This window comes from Gymnoscopelus braueri (genome assembly GCF_963280865.1).
Source record: "Gymnoscopelus braueri genome assembly, chromosome: 1".
Taxonomy (NCBI): Eukaryota; Metazoa; Chordata; class Actinopteri; order Myctophiformes; family Myctophidae; genus Gymnoscopelus; species Gymnoscopelus braueri.
Window position 1 is genome coordinate 33,159,971 of NC_137603.1, and position 26,513 is coordinate 33,186,483.

A 26,513-nucleotide genomic window follows, 5' to 3' on the forward strand; every position below is an offset into this window, starting at 1 on the left:
TTCAAAAGTGTACAAAAAGTTTTAAGTGAAAATTCCATTCCAGTGATCCATGGCAGGTGTTTTTCTCTCACATTTCTAAAGCCTTTTCAACTGCAATGAAAAAAGAAATCTTTGCCTGCGGGTGTCGCTGGTGAGGGATTTTGCCTGTCAATCATCGCCTCTGCTCCGCCCCCCCCAAAGGAAAGGATAGGGGAGGGGAGGGGCGAGGAGGAGAGTGGGCGGGATTAATCGACTGTGACCTCACTGTCGAAGGGCCAAGCTCAGATTACTTTTCAGCCTAATTATTCAGAAAACCCCAGACCACAGAAAATCCACTGAATGTTCTAAGTTCAGGTTTTTTGGGTGTAATTGAGGTCATAAAACCCCAAATAAAACATTGAAACCTTTAACCCATTCAATTCGGGGAACGCATCTCTTGTCATTTTAGATTTCTTTGGCTATAGCACATAGCACGGCACCGAGTGCCGCACTATGAGCTTGTTGATCTGCTATTAAAAAAAAAAATCACACCCAGTGTGAAGTGGGCGGTGTGGTCACAGTGGTCATCACAGTGATGGAAGAAGTGATGGAAGAAACCATAACTTAAAAAAAACAAATTTATGTTTTTTTTAAAGTTATGGTTTCTTATATAGGGCTATGCACATGTGTCATGTGACACTGGCCAATCACAGTCCTGAATAGACTGTGATTGGCCAATCACGGTGCAGGGTTAGGCGGGGTACATTTTTGGCCAATCACAGCGCAGGATTTGGTGTGCAAATATCCAAACCTCACATATAGGGGCGGTTTCACCGCCCAAAAATAGCAGATCTACAAGATGAGCTTGTATATCTGCTATTTGAATAGCCAAAGAAATATAAAATGACAGAGATGCGTCCCCGGGTTAAAAGTAAATGTCCTATTGTCACAAACCTCAGAATGTCTCTTATAGAAATGAGCACATTCTGATTTCATCAATTATCAATTCTTTAATGAAATAATCAATTAATAATCAATGAAAATAGCTGATCTACAAGGTCACAAAGCACAAAACATCATGTAGGGGCCTACATACAGTACCATACCTGCTACTACAAATGCTATCTGTATACACTGTGTGCACTGTATATCTTTGATTGTTTTGACCTGCTTCTATCCTGTGTTTTTCTTATTCTGCTCTTTTCTCTGTACTCTCCCTTCTCACCAAAAGCTACAAAATGATGGAGGCCCAGAAAACGTACTACACCTGTGACAATAAAGTTAATTCTGATCCTGTTATGCACTGGTGCCTGCAGTGGGAGCACTAATGGGCTACGTCATTAATATAGTCTATGGAGTAACTGCACTGTGTAATATTCTGTGTAATCAGTGGTGGAAAGTAACTAATTACATTTATTCAAGTACTTTTTTAGGTACTTTTACTTTACTTGAGTATTTTCAATACTTTTACTTCTACTCCATTACATCTCAGAGGCAAATATTTTACTTTTACTCCACTACAATTATTTGAAAACATAAGTTACTAGTTACTTTGTAGATTTGAATTATTATTATTAACCGTTCGTCCATTTGAAAATAGCAGATCTACAATCGCAAAATGCGACACATTGTGATCTGCTATTTTCAAAAGATCTTTATACATTTTAAAACTTGTGAAATGGGACGTTCTGCATAATGAGTACTTTCTACTTTTAGTACATTTTGATACCAATACTTTTGTACTTTTACTCAAGTAAATTTATTCCCGACTTGTGAATTGTGAAAAACGCCTCGCTTTGTAAGGTGTTGTGAGCTTGTAGATCAGCTATTTTCACAATATATATATATTTTGCCACTTTCTTATATCATTTGACAATTTGGCCAATGTTTCACCAGTTTTTGTTGATTACTTTTGGTGCATTTATGGTATTTTTTTCATTCAATTTCTCTTTTTTTCTTGTATTAGGTATTAAAAGTCCTTAAATTGTCACTTTACTGTCATCTGGGGACCCCTCCCCGAAAAAATCATATGGGGACCCCCCTGGGAGTGACGACCCACAGGTTGAGAACCACTGTCTTACTGCGTCACGGACGCACTTCCGGCGTTACCATGACAACAAGAATCACAACAAAGAAGAACGAGGCGGAAGGAAGGGAAGCAGGAGTTTGAATGATTGAGGACCAGTTTGTTTCTGTCGTACAACATAATAACAACTTCATTTATTCATCGATTTATAACGACGATCCATCTGTAGCTGTGTCTGTGTGAGCCATTCTGCAACCAGCATGGTAAGCACTTTAACGTTAGGCTTTCATTATTAATTCGCAAACTCTAACGCAACGTTACTCTGTACTAGAACAACACACAATGCACCTGTGGTGGAAAAAAGTACTCACATTTTTTACTTAAGTAAAAGTATCAATACTGCAATGTAGAAATACTCAAGTAAAAGTCCGGAATTCAAAATGTACTCGAGTACAAGTACAAAAGTATTGGTAATTTGGTATCAAAATGTACTTAAAGTACCAAAAGCAGAAAGTAGTCATTATGCAGAAAGTTTTCAAATGTATAAAAAAATCTAAAAGATCTACAGATTGTTATTTCAATTGGCTGAAATGAATATAGGGCTGAAGTGATTAATGTATGTTTTGTAATAATTTTCAAAATCTACAAAGTAACTAGTAGTTTTCACATAATTCTAGTGGAGTAAAAAGTACAATATTTGCCTCTGAGATGTACTGAGAATTGGAAATACTCCAGTAAAGTAAAAATACCTCAGAATTGTACGCAAGTACAGTACTTGAGTAAATGTACTTAGTTACTTTATGTAACAGTGGTTCACTACCTCAGACTGATGGCCTGAAAGTCTAATATCTCCCCCAAGCGATGGGGATATCCCTTTGGCTTAGTGGCTGTGTGCGTGTGCGTGTGTGTGTGCGTGTGTGTGTGTGTGTGTGTGTGTGTGTGTGTGTGTGTGAGTGTGCGTGTGTGCGTGAGAAATTGTTTTTCGTTGTACAGGCTCCCAGCATTTTGCTTTTCCAAGGTAGAGTTATAATAAAGAAAATATAAGAGATATAGACACAAACAAGTCTATAATATCAGATGCAATTTCCAATATACTGTACATACATATTGGTGCATAGTAAAAAAATAAATATATATATAATATAAAAAGGCATACAGAAAATAGCTTCTTATAGAGGTAGAGAAATATGTCCAGCAGATACAGTTATACAATAACACTTTGATGATGTGTATGGTTGAATAGAAACACACTATTGCAGTTTCCCAACCTGTGGGCCGGGGACCACTGGTGGGCCGTGAGGATATTTATAATAAGTGGGTCCCCCAATTAATTGCCAAACCACTAAGATGTTAATGATAACATGAATATTAAAATATGAATGTTAAAAAAATGTCATAGTATTTTTTTTCTTTAAAACCTTTAAAATGTGGTTTTCATTGTGATACAGGCACTTATTAGGGATCCGGAATTGGAGGAACCGGATCCAACATTGAGGAACCGGAATCGGTTCCATCACATTTGGAACCGGAAACAGAAACGGTTCTCAAACTTAACATTTCAAGGACCACCATAGCTCTGAATTTACAAATGGAACCAAATGGATCCGTTAGGGTGCATTTGGTTCTATTTGTGAACTCCGTTCACAGTTACCGACCTGTAAGTTCCAATTTGGGACCCCCTCAAGTACCTGTACCTCACTTTGAGAACCACTACAATGTATGCAATGCTGTACAGTATGTATGATCAAATATGTGTATCAAAAATGACTCAAATTAAACATTTTCTAATATATACAGATAGAATGGTTAAAGGGAACCGTTTAGGAATCGGACCGTTAAGAGGGAATCGTGGAGAACCAGAAACCCTAGCACTTAAACTATGTTAGTTCCATTGATCCAAGCCGGAACACAATTGATTGATTGATCATTAAAATAAGCATGAAAACAAACGGGATCCTCGAACACTTTGCAAGATTTCCCAGTGGGCCCTGATCCAGAAAGGGTTGGGAACCACTGCTCTATTGCATAAAGTCTCTTATACAGATTAGACATCCTTTAGCAGCAGAGAGTGATCAGCCCATTCAAACCGGGAACGCATCTGTGTAACCACTTTATCCATACGTGTTTTAAGATTTCTTTGGGCTATTCAAAAATAGCAGATATACAAGCTCATGCCGCGCTATGAGCAATTGTAGATCTGCTATTTTTTTTAAGTCTTGAACATTTGTGCAAATATTTGAATGTATATATATTTTTAAAGGGACATTTGTAACTCAAATCTTTGCTTCTGGGGGGAGGGGGTCCCTGGAACCAAATATTTTGAGATGGGGGTCGGCGGCCAAATACATATCATTTTGGGGGTCCTTGACATGAAAAGGTTTGAGCACCACTGACATTAAAGCAACATACGTTTTTCAGAAAACTGTTAGGATTTAGAAGTCATTTGTAGAATCTCCAGAAGCAAAGATTTGAGTTACAAATGTTCGCAAGATTTTTGGGTCCGATGCCGATTCCGATGTTGGAAAGTCCTAGACTCTAGGACTTTCCAACATCGGAATCGGCATCGGACCCAAAAATCTTGCATCGGTCTAGTTGACAAAATACAAATGAGGCTTCCATTTTGTTGTCTTCTCTTCTCGCAGGCGTCCAGGAACTACATGACGTCCAGCTACAGACAGAGGATGGTGTCTGAGCAGCACCGTCAGCAGGAGAGGCAGGACCAGCAGAGGCACGTGGCTGAAGACAGGAAGGTCCAAGCCGGTCTGATGATGGAGGAGAGGTTTGAGAAGAGGAGACATCTACGCGAGGTTCAAGATGAGCTCTACGAACGCCACCTGGAGGACGCTCTCGTCAAGGTATTTAAACGTCTCTGGTTGTGACTAAGATGTGTCATTGCATCAGGGAGGGATGTTTGGCATATTATAGATTAAAATACGGTAAGGTAAGAACAAGAGAAACAAATTCAATGCTACCTGCCTCAATCAGTTGTTGTTGTTTCTTGCAGGATACATGGCTGTTTCAACTTGGCGTCCCTATATTTTGGACATGCAATTATAGGCACAATGTGTCATAACTTTATAGTTGTAGATCTGCCATCTGTTAAGTTTGTGACACCCACTGTCCAATCAAATCTGGGTGTTACGTTTGTGATGCCCAGCGTCCAATCAAATCTGGACATTACATTTGACGCCTACCGTCCACCCACAAGGTATTGTAATGTAAGATGTGAAAAAAAAATGTTTGGAGACACGTCCTTCGCCTTCTGGTAGTTAGTTTGCACAAAAACGTGGTGTTAAACAGTACAGTGGTTTGTGAGATTAGCCCTGGACACACAATGACTTAATGACCACCTGGGTATCAAATGAGTGTCAGACAGAACAGAGAATCCCACTCACAGACAGACCCCTTTGTAGACATTAGAGATACACCGTAATAGGTCCTCATGTCTTCAAAGACGTCCTGTTCCCATGAAGAACTCATTTTAATTGGTTTGTCACTGTCATCACCTCTTTTAAGAATCATTTAGTGCCAGAGAAGTTGCTCTCTCTCTCTCTCTCTCTGATGCTACGTCCGCTACAACAGCGTGGAAACTTGGGAGAGTCATCCTGTGTCGAGATTGTTTCTCACGTCTATAGTTTAGTTTCAGCGGAGGGAAAAAAGTTACAAGTGGTGACACAGAAAGTGGTTGGTTGTGTATAGAGCCTGACTGATGCCAAATCTGGCATCAATGACCACCAATTACCAAAAAATAAAAAATAAAAAAACACGTTTTATTTGAGCACTTAAATGTGTGCTTGTAGATCTACTTTGTTTTGAATGTTTGAACAGATTTTCACCTCTAATGACATGCCCAAAACAGGGATAGCAGGTTGAAAGTGGTTAAACATCGGGACAAATCGCCTACATGTATACCGATGCTGTAAAAAAAAAGGCCGATGTTATATGTATGAGTTTTAGCGGTATCCAGGGCCTGGCTGAGTGTATCCCTGGTTGTAGCCACGACGGTTGAGGGCATAGGGGTTAGCGGCCCCTGGTGACGGGGGGTTGACATTGCTGCCTGGAGGAGGGTTGTACCCTGGTTGGGTCTGGGTCGGGTCTGGGTTGGGTCTGGGCAGAATGTAAACGGGGTGGGAGGTCTGGTACTGCTGCTGAGCTCCCTGGGGTGGCGGAGGCTGCTGCTGCTGGCCACCCTGGAAGCCTGGTGCTGGAGCCTGAGCGGGGGCAGGTGGTGGTGGTGCCTGGGAGTTTGGGAGTCGGTACATCTGCTGGTGGTACTGCTGCTGCAGCTGCTGTTGCTGCTGCAGGGACTGTGGAGGGCTGGGCTGGAGCTGTATACCGGTGGGGTTGGGTAGTAGTGCATGCTGCATGGGTAGTGGAACCTGGTATTGCTGGTACACCTGGCCTGGAACATGGTATTGCTGGTACACCTGGCCTTCCATGGATGCTGGGTGTCCCTGCTGTACCCCTGCATATGGCGCCTGGGTCTGAGGGGGTGGAGCTGCAGATGTTGTGGAAGAGGCCTTGCTGTCTTGGGTTGCTGTGCACTGTTCCTCAGCTGCACCACCAGTGGGAGCTGACGTTTGGTGCTCGCTCAATCCGAAGGCTGAGATGACGTTCACGTTGATTTCGCCCCGGTTCTTCAGGGGGTCGAAGCTGCTGCCGGCACTGATCCGGGCCTGTTTCATCACCGCTTCGGCCGCCATGATCTTCCCCTCCACCGTCTCCTCCACCGACTCACTGTCTGCTGCCGCGGCGGCCAAACCAGGCTCAGCGGGGGGTTCCAAGTTGTCCAGGAGGCTGTTGACTTTGTTCCTCAGCTGAATAAGCTCCCTGCGCAGGTATTTCACCTGACTGGACTCCAGGGGCCGTGGCTGACCGTTCACAAACAGAGTGAGTTTGAGGACTTTACTGCATTGGGTGGCGATAGACAGGTCCGAGCTGTCGAATATGGTGATTAGGTCGTCGTCCTCGTCCTTGTACTTGATGGTGACCTCGTCGTTGCTGTGCAGCTTGCCGCGGAAGATGCGCTGCATCATGAGCACCAGCTCATCGTAGGTGATCTCCTCGTTGTGGATGGGGATGCGTCTGATGTCATCACCCAGCTGGGCTTTGATGATCAGCTTCCCACTCAGGTCCAGCTGCTGGTCGTTCATGGTGGTGCAGTCGTCTACGACCTTCATTGAGACCGCACTGTAATTCACAGGTTTCTACAATACTGTGATCTGGATAGCTGTAGAAACGACCAACATGAGTATGTTTCTCAGCTTTTGTCCGTCTCTGCTCTCAGATAAAGTAGACGTATAAGGGAATATAACACTTATATAGTCTGATGAGCTCTGATGTGACATCACACGACACAATTTTTCCCATGCATACCTAAAGATGCTGATTTGCGCAGGCATCCTGTGCAAATCAGTTCATCCAATGTGCCAACATAAAATCTAAATATGGTGCGGTGTGGTTCTCAGCCCTTTTATTTTAAGGACCCCCCGTTTGATATGCATTAGGCCACTGGCCCCCATTTGATGCAATGTTTTATCTACACTGTAAAATCATTAAGCTAATTAAGCTCTGAGAGTGTACAAATGGAACCAAATGGAACTCTCAGAGTAACAAACCTGTAAGATCTGCCCCTGGTTGTCCCCTGACCCAACGTTGAGAACCAGTGATATCTCACTGCATCTCACACCCACGTAGTGTGATGAGTTGGTTGCTAGTTACACTGAAATCAGTGAATTACGACTGTCCAGCGCGAGTGGTCGCTGTTTTTTTCTATTTCAGCAGCCATCTGGAACAGAGGCTGCGTGTAATGATATCCCATCGACATTCATCATTTGATGTATCTCTGGTGTTATCATTTCACAGATCACTGGATCAGATTCATTGTGAAGATTCAAACACATGGAACATTAAAAAACATGCATTATTTTTGTCCTATTAAATCTCATGACATTTTTTGTTTTCCAACCATTTTGCACAAGCAGTACATTGTGAATTATTGCACTATATTGCATTGTTCACTTTAGTTACACAGTCCACATTTAAATAATTCCTTTGGACCATTATTCTACCATAGTTTTGTCCATCTGATACGGTCTGCTGGACAACACATTCTCTGGTGTTATCATTTCACAGATCACTGGATCAGATTCATTTTGAAGATTCAAACACATGGAACATTAAAAAACATGCATTCTTTTTGTCCTATTAAATCTCTCATGACATTTTTGGTTTTCCAACCATTTTGCTTAATCCAACCAATGTTTTACTTAAGTAAAAGTATCAATACTGCAATGTAGAAGTACTCTGTTACAAGTAAAATTCCGGAATTAAAAATGTAGTTGAGTAAAAGTACAAAAGTATTGGTATCAAAATGTACTTAAAATACCAAAAGTAAAAGTACTAAAATGTTTGAAAATAGCAGATATGCAAGCTCACAACGCGTCGCGATGAGCTTGTAGATCGGCTATTTTCAAATAGCCTATAAGATAGGGCTAAAGTGGTTAATGTATGTTTTATAATATAATAATTTATATCTGCAAAGTAACTAAAGTTTTCAAATAATTGTAGTGGAGTAAAAGTACAATATTTGCCTCTGAGATGTAGTGGAGTAGAAGTAGAAGTATTGAAAATTGGAAATACTCCAGTAAAGTAAAAGATTGTACTGTACAGTATTTGAGTACATGTACTTAGTTACTTTACACCACTGTCGCCGCCCCCTATCTCAAAGAGGGTGAATAATTCAGTTCATTGGCTGAAGAGAAACTTAAGACATTCTCTCTCCCTTTTTTATCTTTTTGTCCTCAGCTTCCTGCAAAACTGCATGTGCTGTTAATGTATGAGTTTATTTCATAGGACTGTGTAGTACACTAATGTATGGAGCTTATAACACTGGTTCAATCATGCTGGTAGACTGGCTGATCAGCTGTTTGATGTGCTTTGGCTGTATGCTCTAACTGCTTTATTATTTTTATCTCAATTTGGACAATTTATGTCAATTACATATCTGGGCTGATTTTTGTTCTGATCCCGCCCCTGGATTGCACACTTGAACACTTACTTTAATGCAGTCACTTTCTAGTCATATAATTTATTTATATATATAATAATCAAATTCAAAACTAATTTCCAGGCAGAGGAGGAGAGAATAAACAAGGAAAAGCAACTTGAACAAGAGGAGAGAATGGCCAAAGAGTTGGCCCGGATCAGCCATGAGACACAAAGAGATGAGAAAATGAGGCAATATGTTAAAGAGAACAGGTATGTACGCATAAAGGTAAATAGAAAACATATTTTGGAGTGGATCATTTGTTCCATGTAATCCTTCTGTGCTGTACCCTTGCTATTATTATCTAACATTATTTATTTATTAATTAAATCATTCATAATTTTTTTGTATTATTATGTTTAGCATTGAACTTCGAGAGTTGGAGTTACAGCTCAAGACTGCATATCTGAACAAAGAAAGAGCTGCACAGGTTGCTGAGAAAGAGGCCATGAGGTTTGAGACAATGGTAAGATAAAGATGTGTGTCCTTTAGTTATTGGCTATTAAAAGGGGATAAAAGTTATAACTCTAGGTTGATTTAGTAGTTTATTTTCCAGTTCAAGTTAAAATCAGGGTAAAAACAACATGGCAGATTGCATAAGTCAATCATACGGCAGTCTACATAAGGCAGTCTACCAGCTCACAGATTGGCAAATTTAGGAAAATGGAAAATGTATATTATTGTCACAATATCAATATTGTGGTATTTGGTCACAAATATTGCGATTTTGTCCATATCATCAAGATGAATATTATTATTATATTAGTGTTGTGACATGTTGTGACATTAACATCATTGTCATGTATTGTGAGATGTTGTGACATTAGCGTCATTGTCATGTATTGTGACATGTTGTGCCATTAGCGTGAGGAGGCAGACATCACTCGCAGGATGAAGAGTGAACAGGAGCGTGCGGCCGCAGAGCAGCAGAAGCAGGAGCAGAGATGCTATGAGGAGGTGCTTCGGTACCAGAAGGAGCTGGAGCAGCAGCTGGTGGAGAAGGAGCGCAGGAGACAAGAGGCGTATGAGGAGTTCCTCAAAGAGAAGCTCCTGGTGGATGAGATCGTCAGGAAGATCTACGAGGAAGACCGGATGTTAGTCCCTTCATGCCCTCTTCTTTATATTTATGTTCTTGTCGCTTGCGTCACATTGTTGGCTTGAAGATCACAACACTGATTATAGTTATATTAGCACTCATCAATATTCATAATTCTGCGAAAAAATAAAACCTCCCGTTCGCTTGTTATACGCCGTTGAAAATAGCATGTCTCGCCAAAAATACATAGTAAAACACAGGAGCCGAGATACAGGCGATTTCCCAAATACTTTAAACAGCAAGTCAATGGAGCAGCAAATCTTGGGATCACATTATCTCCTGGTTCTGTGTGAAAAAAAGGGGGGAAAAGAAAAGACGTTTTAAAACGTCCTTACAAAAAGAAAAAGTATGAGTGTCCAGCAGTTATGAAGTATTATGATACTTGATCTATAAAATAATGTATAATGTGTTATTGTTATAAAGAAGTATGAATATTTATGAGTTCTTATAACTACACAGTGTTAAGCACATTATAATGCATTATAAGTATGTTTATAATAGGGGTGCAACAGTTAATTAGAAAATAATCAATTATAATAAAATAATCAGTTAATCGAGTAGCAGTATGCTGCAGTTAATCACTTTCAACCTGGCATCCCTATTTTGAAAATGTAATTTTAAAGACAATGTTCAAATAAATTAGAATGTTTTCCATTGATTCGTTGATATATGAAAAAAATGTGCTTCCAACAGTAACCGATGAAAATAATGAATAGTTGTTGTTTATAATGCATTATAGACAAGGGTTGCATACCAACTGTTGTATGATTGGGCCTACTGCCTCTCTGCAGGGAGAAACAGCTGAAGCTGGAGAAGGTGCGAGCCACTCATCATTACATCGAGGAGTTCAAGAAGGAGCAGGCTGAATGGAGACGCATGGAGCAGCAGAAGATAGAGGCTGAGAACAGACGCATCCTGGAGTTTGCCGGCCGACAGCAGCGGATGGAGCAGGACAGGATGGCCAAAGTCAGAGAGCGAGAGCAGGCCAAAGAACATTTGCATAAAATGGTAAGAACATGGGTCTCACAAATACATAATCCTAGTGTCTACCATTGGAAACCGTTTATTCACAGTGTCCACAAGTCCTTAAAAGGTCTTATATTAAATAGTTTAATTCATGTTCATTGCCAGACCCAGGGGGTCAGGCCTACATGAGGCTTTGTCGGTCCCTCTTTTGTCCATATATGGATATATTTGTCGGTCCCCCTCTCCAAACGGTTTCGTCCATACATGGTGCTTACTTGTCCCTCTTTTTGATTGGCCAAGCTTAGCGTGACGTAGTGCTCTGATCTTCAGATTTCAACCACTAGGGGTCTGGTAGTGCTCCGAGGAGCACTAACCCTTTTTTTAGTTTTAAAAAGGCCTTTAAAGTAATATTATTACTATTATATGACTAATATGCGACTGAGTTTTGCCAAGTGATAACCGTAAATAAAACCTAATACAATAGCATTCAATACAATACAAACCTACTGTAATACAATTAGCATCCAGAGTTTCTTGAACTAGACCGGTGACCATCGGGCACCGGTTATTCCCGGCCTACTCAGGGAACGATACATTTCGGGAACGATGCAAGCTCAGTGAGTGTAACAGTTGTACTTTTTATGCCCATATGGAGATCTCTGTATCTGTCTAACTGTCTGTCTCTGTCCCTTTTATGCCCATATATGGAGGTCCCTGTTGTCATCAGTATATGTCCATATATGGGCATATACTGTCCATATATGGGCATACACTGGGCATAGACCGATATACTGGGCATAGACCGATATATTGGTCGGATCGGCAGTTCTGGACAACCGTATCTCCATATATGGCTATATATGGGCATATCGGTGAGATCGGCGGTTCTGGACAACCACTGATCCGACCGACTTCTGACTGGGCACGGCACTCCCGTGGGTCCTCAGCGATACGCACGCTGAGTTTGAAGCCGATCGGTATAATATTTCATATTAAATTGAGAGGATATCTTCAACTTTTATTTTCGTTCAAAGTTGCGTCTGTAATGTAATTCTCTTTGGCATTAAAAATGTCTTAAAAGAAGTTTAATTTCCTGACACCTGCGGACACCCTGCTATTATGCTAAATTTATACTCTGTCATGTGACACTGTCGTGTGCCGAAAACAGCTGATCTACAAGCTCACTACTGCAACATGTTTCCGCCGCTTGACACTGTCGCACGACTAGGTACTCAGGCTGTTGTTGGTTGTTCCACTGTTGTAAAGTGTTGAACTGTGTGTTGGTCCTCACAGCTCACTGAGAAGATGGGGATGGAACAACAGCAACGTGAAGAGATGGAGCGCGTCCGCGAGGAGCTTTACCTGGAGGAGAGAGAAGAAGCTGTCAGACGGAAAGAGATTGTGAGCAAATTGGCCTTTATTTTCATATGTTAATTGACACTCCACATACTACTGTACATTGACTATACTTGGCTTTCTCATGAAAGCCAAGTACAGTCTTGGCTTACTGTCACAATCACTGTAAGCCAAGCTGACATGAAAGCCAAGCTAGTTCACAACGCGATGCAACGCGTTGTAAAAAACAAAAGGCTATAACATGCCTGAAATAGTGTCTGGGTTTTATATTATAAAATGTATTTTAATAGGCACATTGAACCAATGAAAATTATTAACAAGAGCTTGTGACTAAATTATAACTACATTCGAATATTTTTGAGAATTCTTACGTCTCCTATGGGGGTCCCTGGCATAAACTCTTATGGGGGTCCACAGCAAAATACATGTCAATTTGGGGGTATTTGACATGAAAATGTTTGAGTACCACTGACTTACATGTGTACAGTTTTTCTCTTAAACAGTTTTTTATTGGTTTTCTAAACATACAAATCTATAACAAGACATGTAAAAAATACACATATTGTTGAAACAATGACCATGTTTTGTATGCCTCAAAAATGTGTGTTGCTTAAAATAAGAAGAAAATATGTACAGTTTTTGAAATTAGTTTCAAATATGTTTACCAGGAAGAGATGGAGAAACAGATCAGACAGAGGCTGATGCTCCAGCAGACCTGTAGGGAGCAGATGGCCTTCAAAGAGATGAGGAAGCAGGCCGAAAAGGAGGAAGAAGAGGCCTTCCGTAGAATGATGATGGAGAAGTTTGCGGAGGACGATCGCATCGAGCAGATGAACGCCCAGAAGAGACGCATGAAGCAGCTGGAGCACAAGCGAGCTGTGGAGCAGTTAATAGAAGACAGACGCAGACAGCACCAAGCTGACAGGGTACACTCCAGCAGCTATAGAACACAGTGCCGTTGTATAAGGATTTGTGTACAACAGGGCTGCAACTATCCTCTATTTTCTTAGCGATTATTCTATCGATTACTTTTCGATTAATTGAATAATCCTGAAGCTTGTAGATCAATTTTTGGGGGGTATTTTTGGAAAATGTCAACACATTTTTGGAGAAAAAAACCCCCAAAACAACAGCAACAACTAAAACAATGAAATGTCAGTACATAATTGATAACTTGATTGGTTTGATTAACTGTTGCACCCCTAGTGTACAAAGCAACATATCAGCTTGATTCAAATGCTTGTGAGTAGAACAGAGTATTTGAGCCTGGACTTAAAAGATTCAACAGAGGGGGTGGCAGGTCTCTAATGGAGAAGGGAATTTTATTGGTGAATACCCAAAATGTAGTGCAAGTTGTTTTGTTTGCACTACATTTTCTACGACGCTTCACTAGAGGTAACATCATTTGATTGCAAGTCCATTTGAACTAATGAGATTTCTGCCTTAAAGGAACACGAGGCTAAGGAACGAGCACTGGAAGAGGAGAGAGAAGCTATGCGCAGGCAGATCATTGAAGAAGAGAGACAACGCCTCCTTAAACATCATGCTACTAAACTACTGGGATATTTTCCTAAGGTAGGAGGCCATGGCTATTTGGCAGAAACCTTGTATCTCCATATTTCTACTTTTTATAATTATTTTCATAAATGAATGCCCCACTTCGTCATGCTAATTACCATAAGTATTCTCTATTTGAAGGGCTTGTTCCGTGAAGATGACCTTCAACACTTTGATGAAGACTTTAGAAGCAACTTTCAGAAACGTCAGGCTGATATCTTCTCTGAAGAAGGCTGGGAAGACCAGGAGTAAGCAGTTTCTTTTCATACTACACCAGTAGAGGGAACTATTAGGGAGCTCAACTTTTCAGCTCCAAGGAAGCTACCAATAGTACAGTATTTTAATAATGCAAAAATGGTCAGCTCATTAATATTTTTTATTAGGACAATAAAGAATGTATTTGAATGAAACCTTTATTTACAATTACCTAAATAAAAAGTTCAACTTGTAAATAGTTTTGCTTGTGTTCTGGTGGATTACTGGGACATTGAGTTGACAGCGATTCACATTTCTAGCCTGAAAATGTATAGAATGCACCTGTCACTATGGAAACAGTTTTACGTTGCTGTCGGACTGATATCTTGTATCTCCATATTTTATCTTATAGTTTTTTTTTCCATAAATGAATGCCCCGTTGTATAGCCTACTTCATCATATATCATTCTCACACAAAAGTAGCAAAAATAACAGATCTACAAGTTCACTAAGGGTCTCGATGCAACATATTGTGAGATTGTAGAACGTACCGGCCTTTTAAAAATGGTTTGCCTACTACACATGCCCAAAATAGTTACGCTAGGTTGAAAGTGGTTAATTGTGTCAGTGGGTTTTATAAATATGAACACTAGTAACTACAACATAACTACATCAGATCCATTGGAACACAGGTTCTTTTTTCCTGAAAAGTAACGGCTTTGGACATTTAGCTTTCCACACGACAGCAACAAGAAGATTACTTTATTTTCAATGTACACAAGGCATTTGAAAAGTGTCTTTTCGCCAGTGGTGATACTTAAGTAAAAGTATCAATACTGCAATGTAGAAATACTCTTTTACAAGTAACAGAGTCCGGAATTAAAAATTTACTTGAGTAAAAGTACAAAAGTATGGTGTCAAAATGAACTTAAAGTACAAAAGTAAAAGTACTCATTATGCAGAATGTCCCATTTCACGAGTTTTCAAAATGTATAAAAGGTATCTTTAGAAAAACCCTAACCCTATTTTCAAATGGCCGAAATGTATATAGGGCTGAAGTGGTTTTGTAATAATAATAAAAACGTACAAAGTAACTAGTAACTAAAGTTTTCAAATAATTGAAGTAAAAGTACTGAAAATTCGAAATATTCCAGTGAAGTAAAAAATACCTCAAAATTGTACTTAAGTACAGTACTTGAGTAAATGCACTACCACTGCTTTTCGCATATTCCTTCTTAGTAACACATATGACACCGCAGGGTCCTCCGCGGTGCAGCGGTTGATATTATTGATTCATCTCCTGCCTTATGACTTCCCCCAGTCCAGAGCTTTCATAAACTCCTCTTCTGTGAAGGACAGCATCTTGGCAGCTTCAAAATGCATCTGTTCAGATTCAGAAAATAACAATAAGATTATCGTTTAAAAAAATCATTTTGTAAAGAGACACCGACTATCATTAATCACAGAGACATCGGACATCGCAGAGAGCTTTTAGTGGAAACGAGGCATGAATCACGCTTTAGAAACATACCTTTTGTCTTTTGAGGATATCGATCAACTTGAGCTGTTTCTTAAACCCCAGGATCAGCTCTGCTTTCTGCTTTTTGAGCATTTTGTTTTCAGCCAGAAGGTTTTCTTTGTTCAGATTCTCCTGATGTTCCTGGTCCTTGTTGAGCAGAAAACACATTCAGGTTAGTAAAGATGAAATCACTATCATCTAAAATCTGGATTTACAAAACTGACCTTGGGTCACATTTTCACCGCCATGGCATTTCTCAAAACATGATTATTAACCACTTAAACCTGGGGTCCCCCAGGGCTCTATACTAGGTCTGCTAGTATTTCCCTTTCGAGAACCAAATTAACTCTGGATAGCTCATCAAATAGTAATGAGCTCACCAGACTAATTGAATCCTTAAATACTGTGTGCAGTGTAAAAACAGAATGTCTAATTAGTACAGTGATTCTTTACCTTTTTAAGTGTACATTTTAACTCTGAGAGTGCACAAATGGAACCAAATGGACCCCTGGTGGTCCCCGGACCCCACTTTGAGAAGCAGTGGATTGGTGTACCTTGTTCATGAGTTTCATGCTGTTGAGTTGAGTCTTGTATCTCTCTACGTCCTCCAGGGCTCTGTTCAGACGCACTTCAACTGTACTCTGGCTGCCTGCAGCTTGTTTCTGGGATTTATTTAAAGCTTCGATTTCCTACAAACAACAAAACAAACAGTTACTCACAGTTACATAATGCTTTTTTGGGTCATAATTTTTAACCACGCCATATGTCAATTTATATGACAACTAGAACCAATCGTTATACTCTTTAGACGTGTCCATGAACTTGTACAGTGCATGTGTATCTCTGACAGTAATGTGTTAATGTGTCAGACAGTACAAACCTTCTGTAAGGCAGCCACTTGCATTTGGAGAGCTTCGCATCTTCTAGAAGAGTCTTCTGCTAAAGCTCTGTGCTTCTCTATCTGTGTCTGCTGAAGGTTTGAGTTCTTCTGGAGTCGGGCTCGATCCCCTTCCAGCTCCTTGATTTTTGCGCCAAGCTTGAAATTCTCCTCATCCTACAACAGAAAACACTGTTCTCAATACACATAGTTATACACAATCAGTAACTCATAGAGGATACAGTATAACAAGTGAACAAACAAACAAACAAAATTGGAAGTGGAACGCTATAAAATGTAAGATGATAGACAATCTTTGTGGAGTTCTCTCTCCTGATTGGATCAAACTTGTGCCCAGTGGAAATGTATTTCCATTTTAAGAGCTGGACAGATGACGAGATCCCTGTTACTGAACACACACTCTTCTACAGCAATGATTACTATCAGAATATAAATTACTTTTTTAACAAAAAACTATCAGAATATAAATTACTTTTTTAACAAAAAACAAAACATTACACTCCCTTTAAGGCCTTGCAAAAAAGGCCACTGTAATCATGCAAACTGAACGTTCAATATGATCTGCATGTTTACACTACCTTTCTATGACATTCATGAGATAACTGGTTGAATTCCTCATGCATAATATGCAGTCTGGCCTTAAGAACACGTATCTGAGCATCTGAAAAAACATAAGAAAACACCAGAATAAATAATATGAAACTTGTGTATACGAAGTATTCATTTCAATTGCATTTATTTTTAAAGTAATATTTTGCCATTTTCAAGCCTTTAATTGAGAGACAGTGGAGAGAGTGGTAGGGGAGTGACATTCAGCAAACCGTCTGGGAATCGAACCAGGGACTCGTTGATCAGGGAATTGTGACCATGTGGTATGCAGCCTGCCATAACCAATTGCTATCGGGTCACCCCAAAATTTTTGATGAACATGATTTAAATAAATATGATACAATTGACCTGATCCTATGGTGTCTCCCTCCACATCATCCAATCTCTCCTCCATGCTGTATATAGAATCATCTACGTCTCCAGTAATGTCCCCATCATCAGCACCAAATAAGTTGAGTGTTCTGAAATAAGGCAAACAAATACAGGCTGTGTTAATTAAATCTGACTGATAGTCTACAAATGTAACCAAATGTTACATTTGTATACCATCACTATTTCACTATTACTATTATTTATTGCAGGATCTGTCTTGAAGAGACTACAAATTGATAGATTAACATTGCTGTATTACTAATCTTTTTGTGTCACACAATAAAAACTATAATTTGTAATGAATATAAACAAACAAATGGCGGAATTATGTTATGATTGTTACATTTACCATTATCCTACAACACCATTCTTATGTTGACTGTTTTTGAGTTCTTGACCATTCATTAAAAATGACAACTCACGCTGTCTTGTTGGAAACACGTTGTGCTTTTCTTTCATATCCAGAATGCGTGTTATTAGACACTGGGGTGGATGTGACCTTTTTTTTGTGTACCACCTGGTGGCAAAGTGAAACAGCAAAGCACATTACATAATAACTGGTACAATAATGTCTCCTAAATTCATATTTGCTGTGGAAAAATCATACTTTAAACATTCTATTCTGATACCTTTGTACCGGCTGACAGCACTGCATGTTGTTGAGACCTAGGAATAGAATTAGGGCAATTATTGTAAATGTATTGTGTTACAGTCTTTGTAAAATAAAGAGTATTATTAGTATTATTGTTATCAATGTGGCCTAAGCCCATACCTGGAGTCTTCATTCTCATCTTCAGTGGCAGAAATAAGAAGGGAAGATAACGGTTTTGACAAAGCGTCGTTTTGCTCTCTCTGAAATCCAATAAACACCAGTCAATACTTAAGCCTGATTGTACTTAGTTGTGCGTCGATATCACACACCAAAATAGCCAATCTACAAGCTCACAAAACATCACAGTGTGACGCGTTATGAGCTTGTAGATCTGGTATTTGTGCTGTGCCACATAGAGTGCAAACAGCAGGCATTAGAAACAACAGTGTCACTTTATGTTTACTTCATTGTGCTCTTGAGATGCTGACTAGAAACCCCTCAAAAAACTTTTGTCATTACACTAAAATGTACTTTATTATTCCAAATATAACTCATTTTAATGTAAATAGCTTACCATAACTTGTTCTGCTTGTCTTACGAGCTCAGCTGTTTTGGCCTCCAGCTCTGCATTTAGACGTCTGATGAAAATGACATTGTAGGGAACAAAGTTATGTCTCATTTTGACAATCAGCATTGGTGTACTGCTGGTCAGATCAGTTTGGAGAATGAAAAACCAAACATATACCTATGGCACATAAAAATTGAAAAGCACTGGTTTAGACATAATTATGCTAGGTTTGATGTTTACCCGGTATTCTTGTTCATTTGTAGCACTTAATTGTTTTTGGGTTTTTTTTTGTCACCCACTTGTTAACTATGGCTCATGACATTTATTCTGATCTTACACTTTGTATTTCACTTATTGTATATCATTGCTGTCGGGCAGAAATCTCTTATCTCCATATTTTAACATTTTATGTTTTTCATAAATTAGTGCCCTACTTCGTCATACTACAGTGTAACACAGAATGCGTTTTTTTTTCTTCTTTTTTTTTTAATCCTGAAAAGTAACAGTTTTGGACGATATTAATATAGGAACATGCAGGATACATTCATAGAGATCGACTTCTACAATGGTAACCACTATTTACAAATGACAGTTTGTACAGGTGTTCTTACATATACTCCTCCTCCTTAGCAAGAATATCTACACAGGTCTTCATTGGGTGATTCCCCATGGGTCTCAGCTCTGGGACCTTGGACCTCTCAGTCTTTGAATCCATATCTCTGGATGGTACAGTCCTTCTTGGCTAATCAATAACAAAAACAAACAATCAGCAACAAAACACATGTACATGAGTACTGTACTTAAGTCAATCTTTGGGGTATCTGTACTTTACTTGAGTATTTGTATGTTTAGATAATTATGACATTCTCCACTACATTTCAAAGACATATATGTACTTATATGTACTTTTGACTCAACTAAATTTTTAGGAAGTGAAAAAAGTATGAATTAACTACATTTTCACCTATTTCAAATGTAGTTAAAATAGCAAATCTGCAAGCTCACAACGCATCACATCACATTTTTAATATACAAAGTGAGAGAGATGCAGTTTGGCTAACCCCCATCACATCTGGGCTAGGCTACTCCTTGATCTTTCTCAGTTCTGATATCTAACCTCTTAAAAACGACATTAATAACTCTTTGCAGTTGATAAGTTATTTACTGTATCCCAACAGAGCACCATGTTTAATGTAGGCTACATACCTCTCAGATGTATAGCAACACCTGTATGAGTAATAATTGAGTGATGAGTGTGACTGCTTTCTATGCCACGATTATCTCTCAGTTACATACAATCTCAAGGTGTTGTTGCATAAATAAACAAACAGTTATACAAGGATAGGGAGAGGAAATGTCATGCTATAATGGAATAAATGATTGTATACCTTCATAAGGCGAGACAAGGTCTTTTTCTCAGCAGTCGTTTCAGCAGCCATTGTTGTTGTGGTGGTTGCATAGCAACCTGACCTACATTATTGTGAATGGTGACTGGTAGGCAGGGCCAAGGCAAACACAAACACATCATCATGCTGCCCTCTAGTGGTTGATGGCTAACTTAATTTAATTTCATTTATTCATTTTCATGTTTAAAAACATCTTCCCAAAGAATTAAAACAAATCTGAAATAATAATAATATTTAACATTTATTATAATATAACATTGACATGTATAAATAAATAAATAAACAATTGTCTATCTTCACTATTTGTGAAATAGGGCTGAAGTGGTTTATTCATGTATTTTTGTAAGTTTGGGTCCTGGGGAGACATTAACATGGGCTAGGGCATGAAGGAGCATTTAAAGCCATAATATCTGGCAATTTAAAATGAATTAAAAAAATGTAATACAATTGATCAAAAACATTTATAAGAGGCGCAACGAGAATAAACGTCAAAGTGCAGTTATACTATAGTATAGTAATAAAGTAATAATAGAGTAACGGTGATGAAGTATAACGTGTTTGTGTTATTTGGGTGTGGGTGGGGGGACGCGTCGCGTGAACGCGCTTGCGCGTGCGTGCATTACAACTACAACTGTAGTGGGTTTAGCGTCACACACATACACACACATGCAAAGAGAAAATCCCACAAACGAGGACACGGCGAACCGAAACGGAACGGGACCCTACATTTCTACCCTGGATGTGTTCATGTCTCATTATTTAAACGCATGTGTTCTTGTGCAGTAATGTGGAACCAACGGGCAACGTAACGGTTTAACGGGGACGATCACGTTTATCATGAAGCGATCTGCGGCTCATGTTGTTGTTGTTTGACCCCGATTTCCAAACATCACCCCCTTCCTCCCACCGCGAGGAGGAGGATGATGATGATGATGATGGCTGAGGAGGATCAACAACCGTCTAATAAGTTGGACTGTGGACCTCCTGCAGGAGGAGGAGGCATGGTGCCTGGAGGAGGCATGGTGCCTGGGCTGCACGGCGCTGAGGCCAGCGCTCTGCAGCTCAAAATAAAGAACTCTATCTGGTGAGTAGTAGAAGAGGAATACCAGAACGCTCGCCCCAAAACACGCTCGCCCCCGGGTCAAATCCGGCAACCCCGGAACGGTCGCCACCAGATATTCCTAAAAGTAACCTCAGTGAAACTATGCCCAATCTGGGAACTCAGATTCCTTTGAATTTGAGCTCTGAATCTGTCTTGAGAGATTAAACGTTGCCTGGCTAAAACTAGCCTTATTCCTAAACGAAACCTTGGTAAAACCATGCCTAAACGTAGCCTCAGTAAAACTATGCCTAAACGGTTTAAACTTAGCCTTAACCTTAGTAAAACTATGCCTAAACGTAACCTCAGTAAAACTATGCCTAAACCTAGCCTTAACCTCAGTAAAACTATTCCTAAACGTAACCTCAGTAAAACTGTCTAAACCTATAGCCTTATTCTTAACCTAGTTTTAGGCATAAACTATGCCTAAAACTAACCTCATTCCTAAATGTAACCTCAAGCTATGCCTAAACCTAACCTCATTCCTAAACGTATAGCCTCAGTAAAACTATGCCTAAACATAACCTTATTCATAAACTTAACCTCATCAGTAAAACTATGCCTAAAACTAACCTTATTCTTAAATGTAACTTCAGTAAAACTATGCCTAAACCGTAACCTCAGAAAAACTATACCTAAACTAACCTTATTCCTAAACTTAACCTCAGTAAAAAACTATGCCTAAAACTAACCTTATTCCTAAACTTAATCGGAGTAAAACTATGCCTAAATCTAACCTTAATCCTAAACGTAATCTCAGTAAAACTATGCCTAAACCTAACCTTATTTTATTCCTAAACGTAATCTCAGTAAAACTATGCCTAAACCTAACCTTAATCCTAAACGTAACCTCAGTAAAACTATGCCTAAAACTAACCTTATTCCTAAACTTAATCGGAGTAAAACTATGCCTAAACCTAACCTTAATCCTAAACGTAACCTCAGTAAAACTATGCCTAAACTTAACCTTATTCCTAAGCGTAACCTCAGTAAAACTATGTCTAAACCTAACCTTATTCCTAATCGTAACCTCAGTAAAACTATGCCAAAACCCAACCTTGGGTTTAAACTTAACCTCAGTAAAACTATGCCTAAACCTAACCTTATTCCTAAACTTAACCTCAGTAAAACTATGCCAAAACCCAACCTTGGGTTTAAACTTAACCTCAGTAAAAACTATGCCTAAAACCTAAACTTACTCCTAAACGTAACCTCAGTAAAACTATGCTTTATTACCCTAAAATTATTCCTAACCTCCCAATCCCCTAAAGTAAAACGAAAACAAGAATACAAGAACCGCTGGGGGCGAGCGGTCCGCGAAAAAAAATGGGGGCGAGTGTGTTTTTGGGCGAGCGTTCCGGTTACCGTAGAGAGTTCCCAATGAGCATGGTTCTACACTACAGTCAGTCAACAGCGTGGTTCTAGTTCTACACCAGTGGTTATCAAGAACCCTCATAACTCTGAGCGTATACAAATGGAACCAAATGGCCCCATGGATACGATTCCATTTGGTTCCATTTGTATACGCTCAGAGTTATAGACCTGACCAGCGTTGCCAGGTTTTGTGAGAGAAACAAGCCCAAAAGAAGATTATAGGCCACACTTTAAACCTATATACATTGGCTATTTGAAAAAAGCAGATCTACAAGCTCACATCGGCTATTTTCAAAATAATCTTGAAAAAGTGACTCTTGAACTCAAATCTTGTACGGGGCTCCCTGGCACAAATTATATTTTAAGATGGGTGTCGACAAATACATATTAATTTGGGGGTCCATAACATGAAAATATTTGAGAGCCACTAGTGAAACAAGCCCAGATAAAAAACGACACTTTAAAAACGAGTCAAAAAAACCCTAACCCGCAACAACTACCAATATTTACAAGCAACTTCACAAAAAAATAAGCCCAAAGTCGCTTATAATAAGCGGACATGGCAACACTGGTTATGATAGCAGCTACTGTAGGCTAACAGCAGCATGGTTTACTACATGCTTCTTCTACACGTACACACTACAGCGTGGTTCTATATATTATTATAACCCATACTGTTTTTTCAGTTTTTTTTTTACAGTAACATGGTTGTACAATAGGTATAACATGCAGCCGCAGGTTTCATGCTAAAGGGCCAGGGCTTGCTTTTTGCACGCGCTGGTATGTCAGCTTGTTTGCTGTCATTGCGTCCCCGCCCCATAGAGCTCGCGCGCGCGAGCACACACACACACACACACACACACACACACACACACACACACGCACACACGCACGCACGCACGCACACACACACACACACACACACACACACACACACACACACACACACACACACACACACACACACACACACACACACACACACACACACACGTATATACTGTATATAATAGCCTATTATATAAACGCCCCTAGAATAACATTGTATAATAAAAACATAGGCTACAGTGTGTCTTTTACATTGTCTGCTGTTGATGTTGACATATAATGTGACCTATAGCCCTACAATTTTCAAAGTGGGGTCCGAGGACCTCCACACAAGGCGTCCCCAGCCAAATTAGTTTAAAAATAGTTAAATTTTTGTATAATATATTTCACTTGAAATTAGTACAATACACATTTGTTTCTCGTGTACCATTATGACTTTTAGGTCCTCGAGGGGGGTCCAGGCCTCCAGGGGTCCATTTGGTTCCTCATGTGTATACACTCTCAGACTTATGGGGGTCTGTGGCCCAATGCATACCAAACTGAGGGGGTCCTTGTAATTAAAACGTTTGAGAATCATTTGAAATGGGGCTCCATCACCTAATCAAAGTCAGTTTGTGGATCCATGACACAAAGAAGTTTGAAAACCTCTGATGTAGCCCGTCCCATTTCTATCATAGTAAGGCAACCACATAGATTGAGTCAGGTCTGAGATAGTTTTTATTTTTATTTGGCGGGGCAGACAGACAGACTACAGTATTTATTTATCTGAGTGCTTGAGCAGTGAAACGCAAGTTCATGTTATAAAAAGAAAGGCATAATCTGGAATTGGAGCCCCCCTCCTTCTCTCTCTGCTGCGTCTGTCGCACCGCAACTGTCTTGTTTACCTTAGGATTGATTTGAAACGTGTTTGCTTTTGTTTTGTTCTCTTTTGTTTTCTTGCATTCATTTGTTTGCGCTATAGTTACAATTTACAATTTAGGCATTTAGCAGACGCTCTTATCCAGAGCGACTTACAATAAGCAAGGTAATCACATTACAAAGAATGCAGAGAGACAGTGTAGTCACTGACAGTATGCAATAACTAATCTCTGGGTGTTTGAACAAGTAATTTTATTAAATGTGTACAGTCGTTTCTTGAAAAGAGGTTTATTTACAAGAAAGGCACTCCTATATTGAACACCACAGGTGTGACCTTTATTCTATATTTTAAGGTATTTCTTTGACATAAAGCCTGGCTGTGTCTATCATCTGCATATTTGCCCAATTACAGTAAATCATCACCTCTATGTTTCCCCCCCAGATCTGTCATAAGCACTTCATAAGTTAAAACTGGCATGCATTAAAATCCTCAGTGTACATTTAACTGAGAGAGGGTACAAATGCAACACATTTGTACAATATCTGTATCTGACATACATTAACACTGAGGATTTTACTGTATATATTTCTTTCTATATATTCAGACTATAAACAGGAGTGGTTTGTTAGATGCTTCAAATTCTAAATGGCCTTGCTATGGTGAATATTCTATTCAGCTAGCCTATAAAACATCTATTGAGTCTACCACAAAACAGCATGTTCAAACACAATACATCTATAATCATAAATATATGTATATATGTAAAATATAAATAATGTTTCAAAAACTTTCCCAACCATTTTCACCTGTTTTTCAAGTGTTTAAACTGTTCCTCAATTTGCTGGGGACCCCACTTTGAGAACTGCCGTAGTGCAGTGGTTCTCAAAGTGGGGTCTAGGGACCCCCAGGGGTCGTTCCAGGGGGTCCCCAGCAAAATGTTGTGAAAAAACTCGAAAATGTTTTGAAGAATTTTTGAGTTTTGTTTTTACACAAATCTTGTTTTCTGGGGGTCCCTGCCACAAAATATTTGGATGGGGGTCCGCGGCAAAATACATATACATCTGGGGGTCCTTGACTTTGAGAAGCACTGCTGTAGTGGAAGCCGTGATGGCCTGTCACATGACCAAACTGTCATATTGACCACATTATATAGACTATGTTAGGGATCAGCTGAGGTTTTACAAAATGCGACTTGTTTAATAAGTCTGAGCAACATGATCAAGTGATGCTAAATGGTAAATGGTGCATTTATATAGCGCCTTTCTCCAAAGCACTTACACTGTGTGTGCATGTACTGTATTAATGTACTAACCATTCACACACCGATGGCAGAGGAAACCATGCAAGGCACCGTCTGCTCATTAGGAGCAGAGTGTCTTGCTCAAAGACACTTCGACACTAACCCAGGGGGAGAACCCCCTGAGCCACTGTTCCTGATATTTGTTCCTTTACAAAACCAGAGGGATCCATGGCTGACTGTGACAAGTACTTAACGTTTTGGCTGATGTTTTTAAAGGCATGAAATAACATGAACATAACAGTGACAATATGCTTTTTGCATGTTCTAAATATCAGCCAGGGGAAGGAAGCAGTTCAGATTAACACATAAGGATATTGTTAAGCATAACTGTTATAGTTATATGTTAATGCGAAATGTTCTAAAGAAAAGTATTGGAGAAAGGCATAGGACAGCATTGCCTTCTTCATTTGGTCTCTCTGTCTGTCTCTATCAGCATGTGGGATACCAACCCATTGACAGCAACATGAGCCCTTTGTGGCATCTTTATTCTGCTTCATTCTGCCTTCATTCCACACTTGAAGATATGCGTGGTTTTCACAAAATGTACAGAGATTCATGTTATGTTTGTGAGTGTGTAGTCCCACAGGGATTGGCATTTAACCACTAAGTAAGTCATTCAATAGACTTGTGGTTCATTCCCACAATAAGTAACTTTTTGCTTATAAAATAAGTGGTTACTCAAAATAAGCAAAGGGATGTATGACATTTTTTGCGTAGCTTGTTAATTACAATGTAGTCCCTGGGTGACCCAAGACATATATGTTAGAACTGTACAAACTTGTCAAGGGTTTGACACAAAAACCAAGATAAACAAAAAGCTTTGAGGACTCTCTGTAAGAAATCAACCGTACTTCTCTTTACAAAAAAAAAACAATGTCTTCAAGTAT

At 39.5% G+C, this 26,513-nt stretch overlaps 4 protein-coding genes across 4 annotated transcripts in view; 2 read left to right on the forward strand and 2 right to left on the reverse strand.

Annotated features, from left to right (window-relative positions):
- Positions 1-2,101: 2,101 nt before the first annotated feature.
- Positions 2,102-14,355, forward strand: mns1 (meiosis-specific nuclear structural 1). Its single transcript, XM_080426666.1, has 10 exons — positions 2,102-2,247; positions 4,627-4,839; positions 9,117-9,244; positions 9,396-9,498; positions 9,897-10,126; positions 10,920-11,136; positions 12,388-12,495; positions 13,119-13,376; positions 13,900-14,025; positions 14,149-14,355. The coding sequence occupies exons 1-10, from the start codon at positions 2,245-2,247 to the stop codon at positions 14,257-14,259; spliced, it is 1,497 nt and encodes a 498-aa protein (XP_080282792.1). The 5' UTR covers positions 2,102-2,244; the 3' UTR covers positions 14,260-14,355.
- On the reverse strand, positions 5,938-7,164 carry LOC308081276 (protein TFG-like; the record flags this gene model as incomplete). Its single annotated transcript, XM_080423158.1, has 1 exon — positions 5,938-7,164. The coding sequence occupies one exon, from the start codon at positions 7,162-7,164 to the stop codon at positions 5,938-5,940; it is 1,227 nt and encodes a 408-aa protein (XP_080279284.1).
- A 664-nt stretch (positions 14,356-15,019) lies between the features above and the next one.
- On the reverse strand, positions 15,020-20,187 carry tex9 (testis expressed 9). Its single transcript, XM_080436525.1, has 12 exons — positions 20,149-20,187; positions 19,372-19,502; positions 18,767-18,830; positions 18,373-18,452; positions 18,230-18,266; positions 18,023-18,117; positions 17,577-17,689; positions 17,198-17,280; positions 16,602-16,775; positions 16,276-16,410; positions 15,734-15,868; positions 15,020-15,585 (listed from the first exon to the last, which is right to left on the reverse strand). The coding sequence occupies exons 1-12, from the start codon at positions 20,152-20,154 to the stop codon at positions 15,508-15,510; spliced, it is 1,131 nt and encodes a 376-aa protein (XP_080292651.1). The 5' UTR covers positions 20,155-20,187; the 3' UTR covers positions 15,020-15,507.
- A 653-nt stretch (positions 20,188-20,840) lies between these two features.
- The window catches only part of LOC308092686 (DNA-binding protein RFX7-like), a 33,309-nt gene continuing 27,636 nt past the window's right edge, over positions 20,841-26,513 (forward strand). The window contains exon 1 of the mRNA XM_080438755.1: positions 20,841-21,250. Coding sequence (XP_080294881.1) covers positions 21,087-21,250 — 164 coding nt within the window. The 5' untranslated portion in view covers positions 20,841-21,086. The remainder of the gene's footprint in view (positions 21,251-26,513) is intronic.

Excerpts from the sequence above, each read along its gene's own strand:
- mns1 (XM_080426666.1), top strand. Across the intron at positions 4,840-9,116 it reads TGGAGGACGCTCTCGTCAAG|GCAGAGGAGGAGAGAATAAA; the intron begins GTATTTAAACGT and ends ACTAATTTCCAG. Across the intron at positions 13,377-13,899 it reads GACAGCACCAAGCTGACAGG|GAACACGAGGCTAAGGAACG; the intron begins GTACACTCCAGC and ends TCTGCCTTAAAG.
- tex9 (XM_080436525.1), bottom strand. Across the intron at positions 18,453-18,766 it reads GACAAGCAGAACAAGTTATG|AGAGAGCAAAACGACGCTTT; the intron begins GTAAGCTATTTA and ends ATTGGATTTCAG. Across the intron at positions 17,281-17,576 it reads GGGAGACACCATAGGATCAG|ATGCTCAGATACGTGTTCTT; the intron begins GTCAATTGTATC and ends ATGTTTTTTCAG.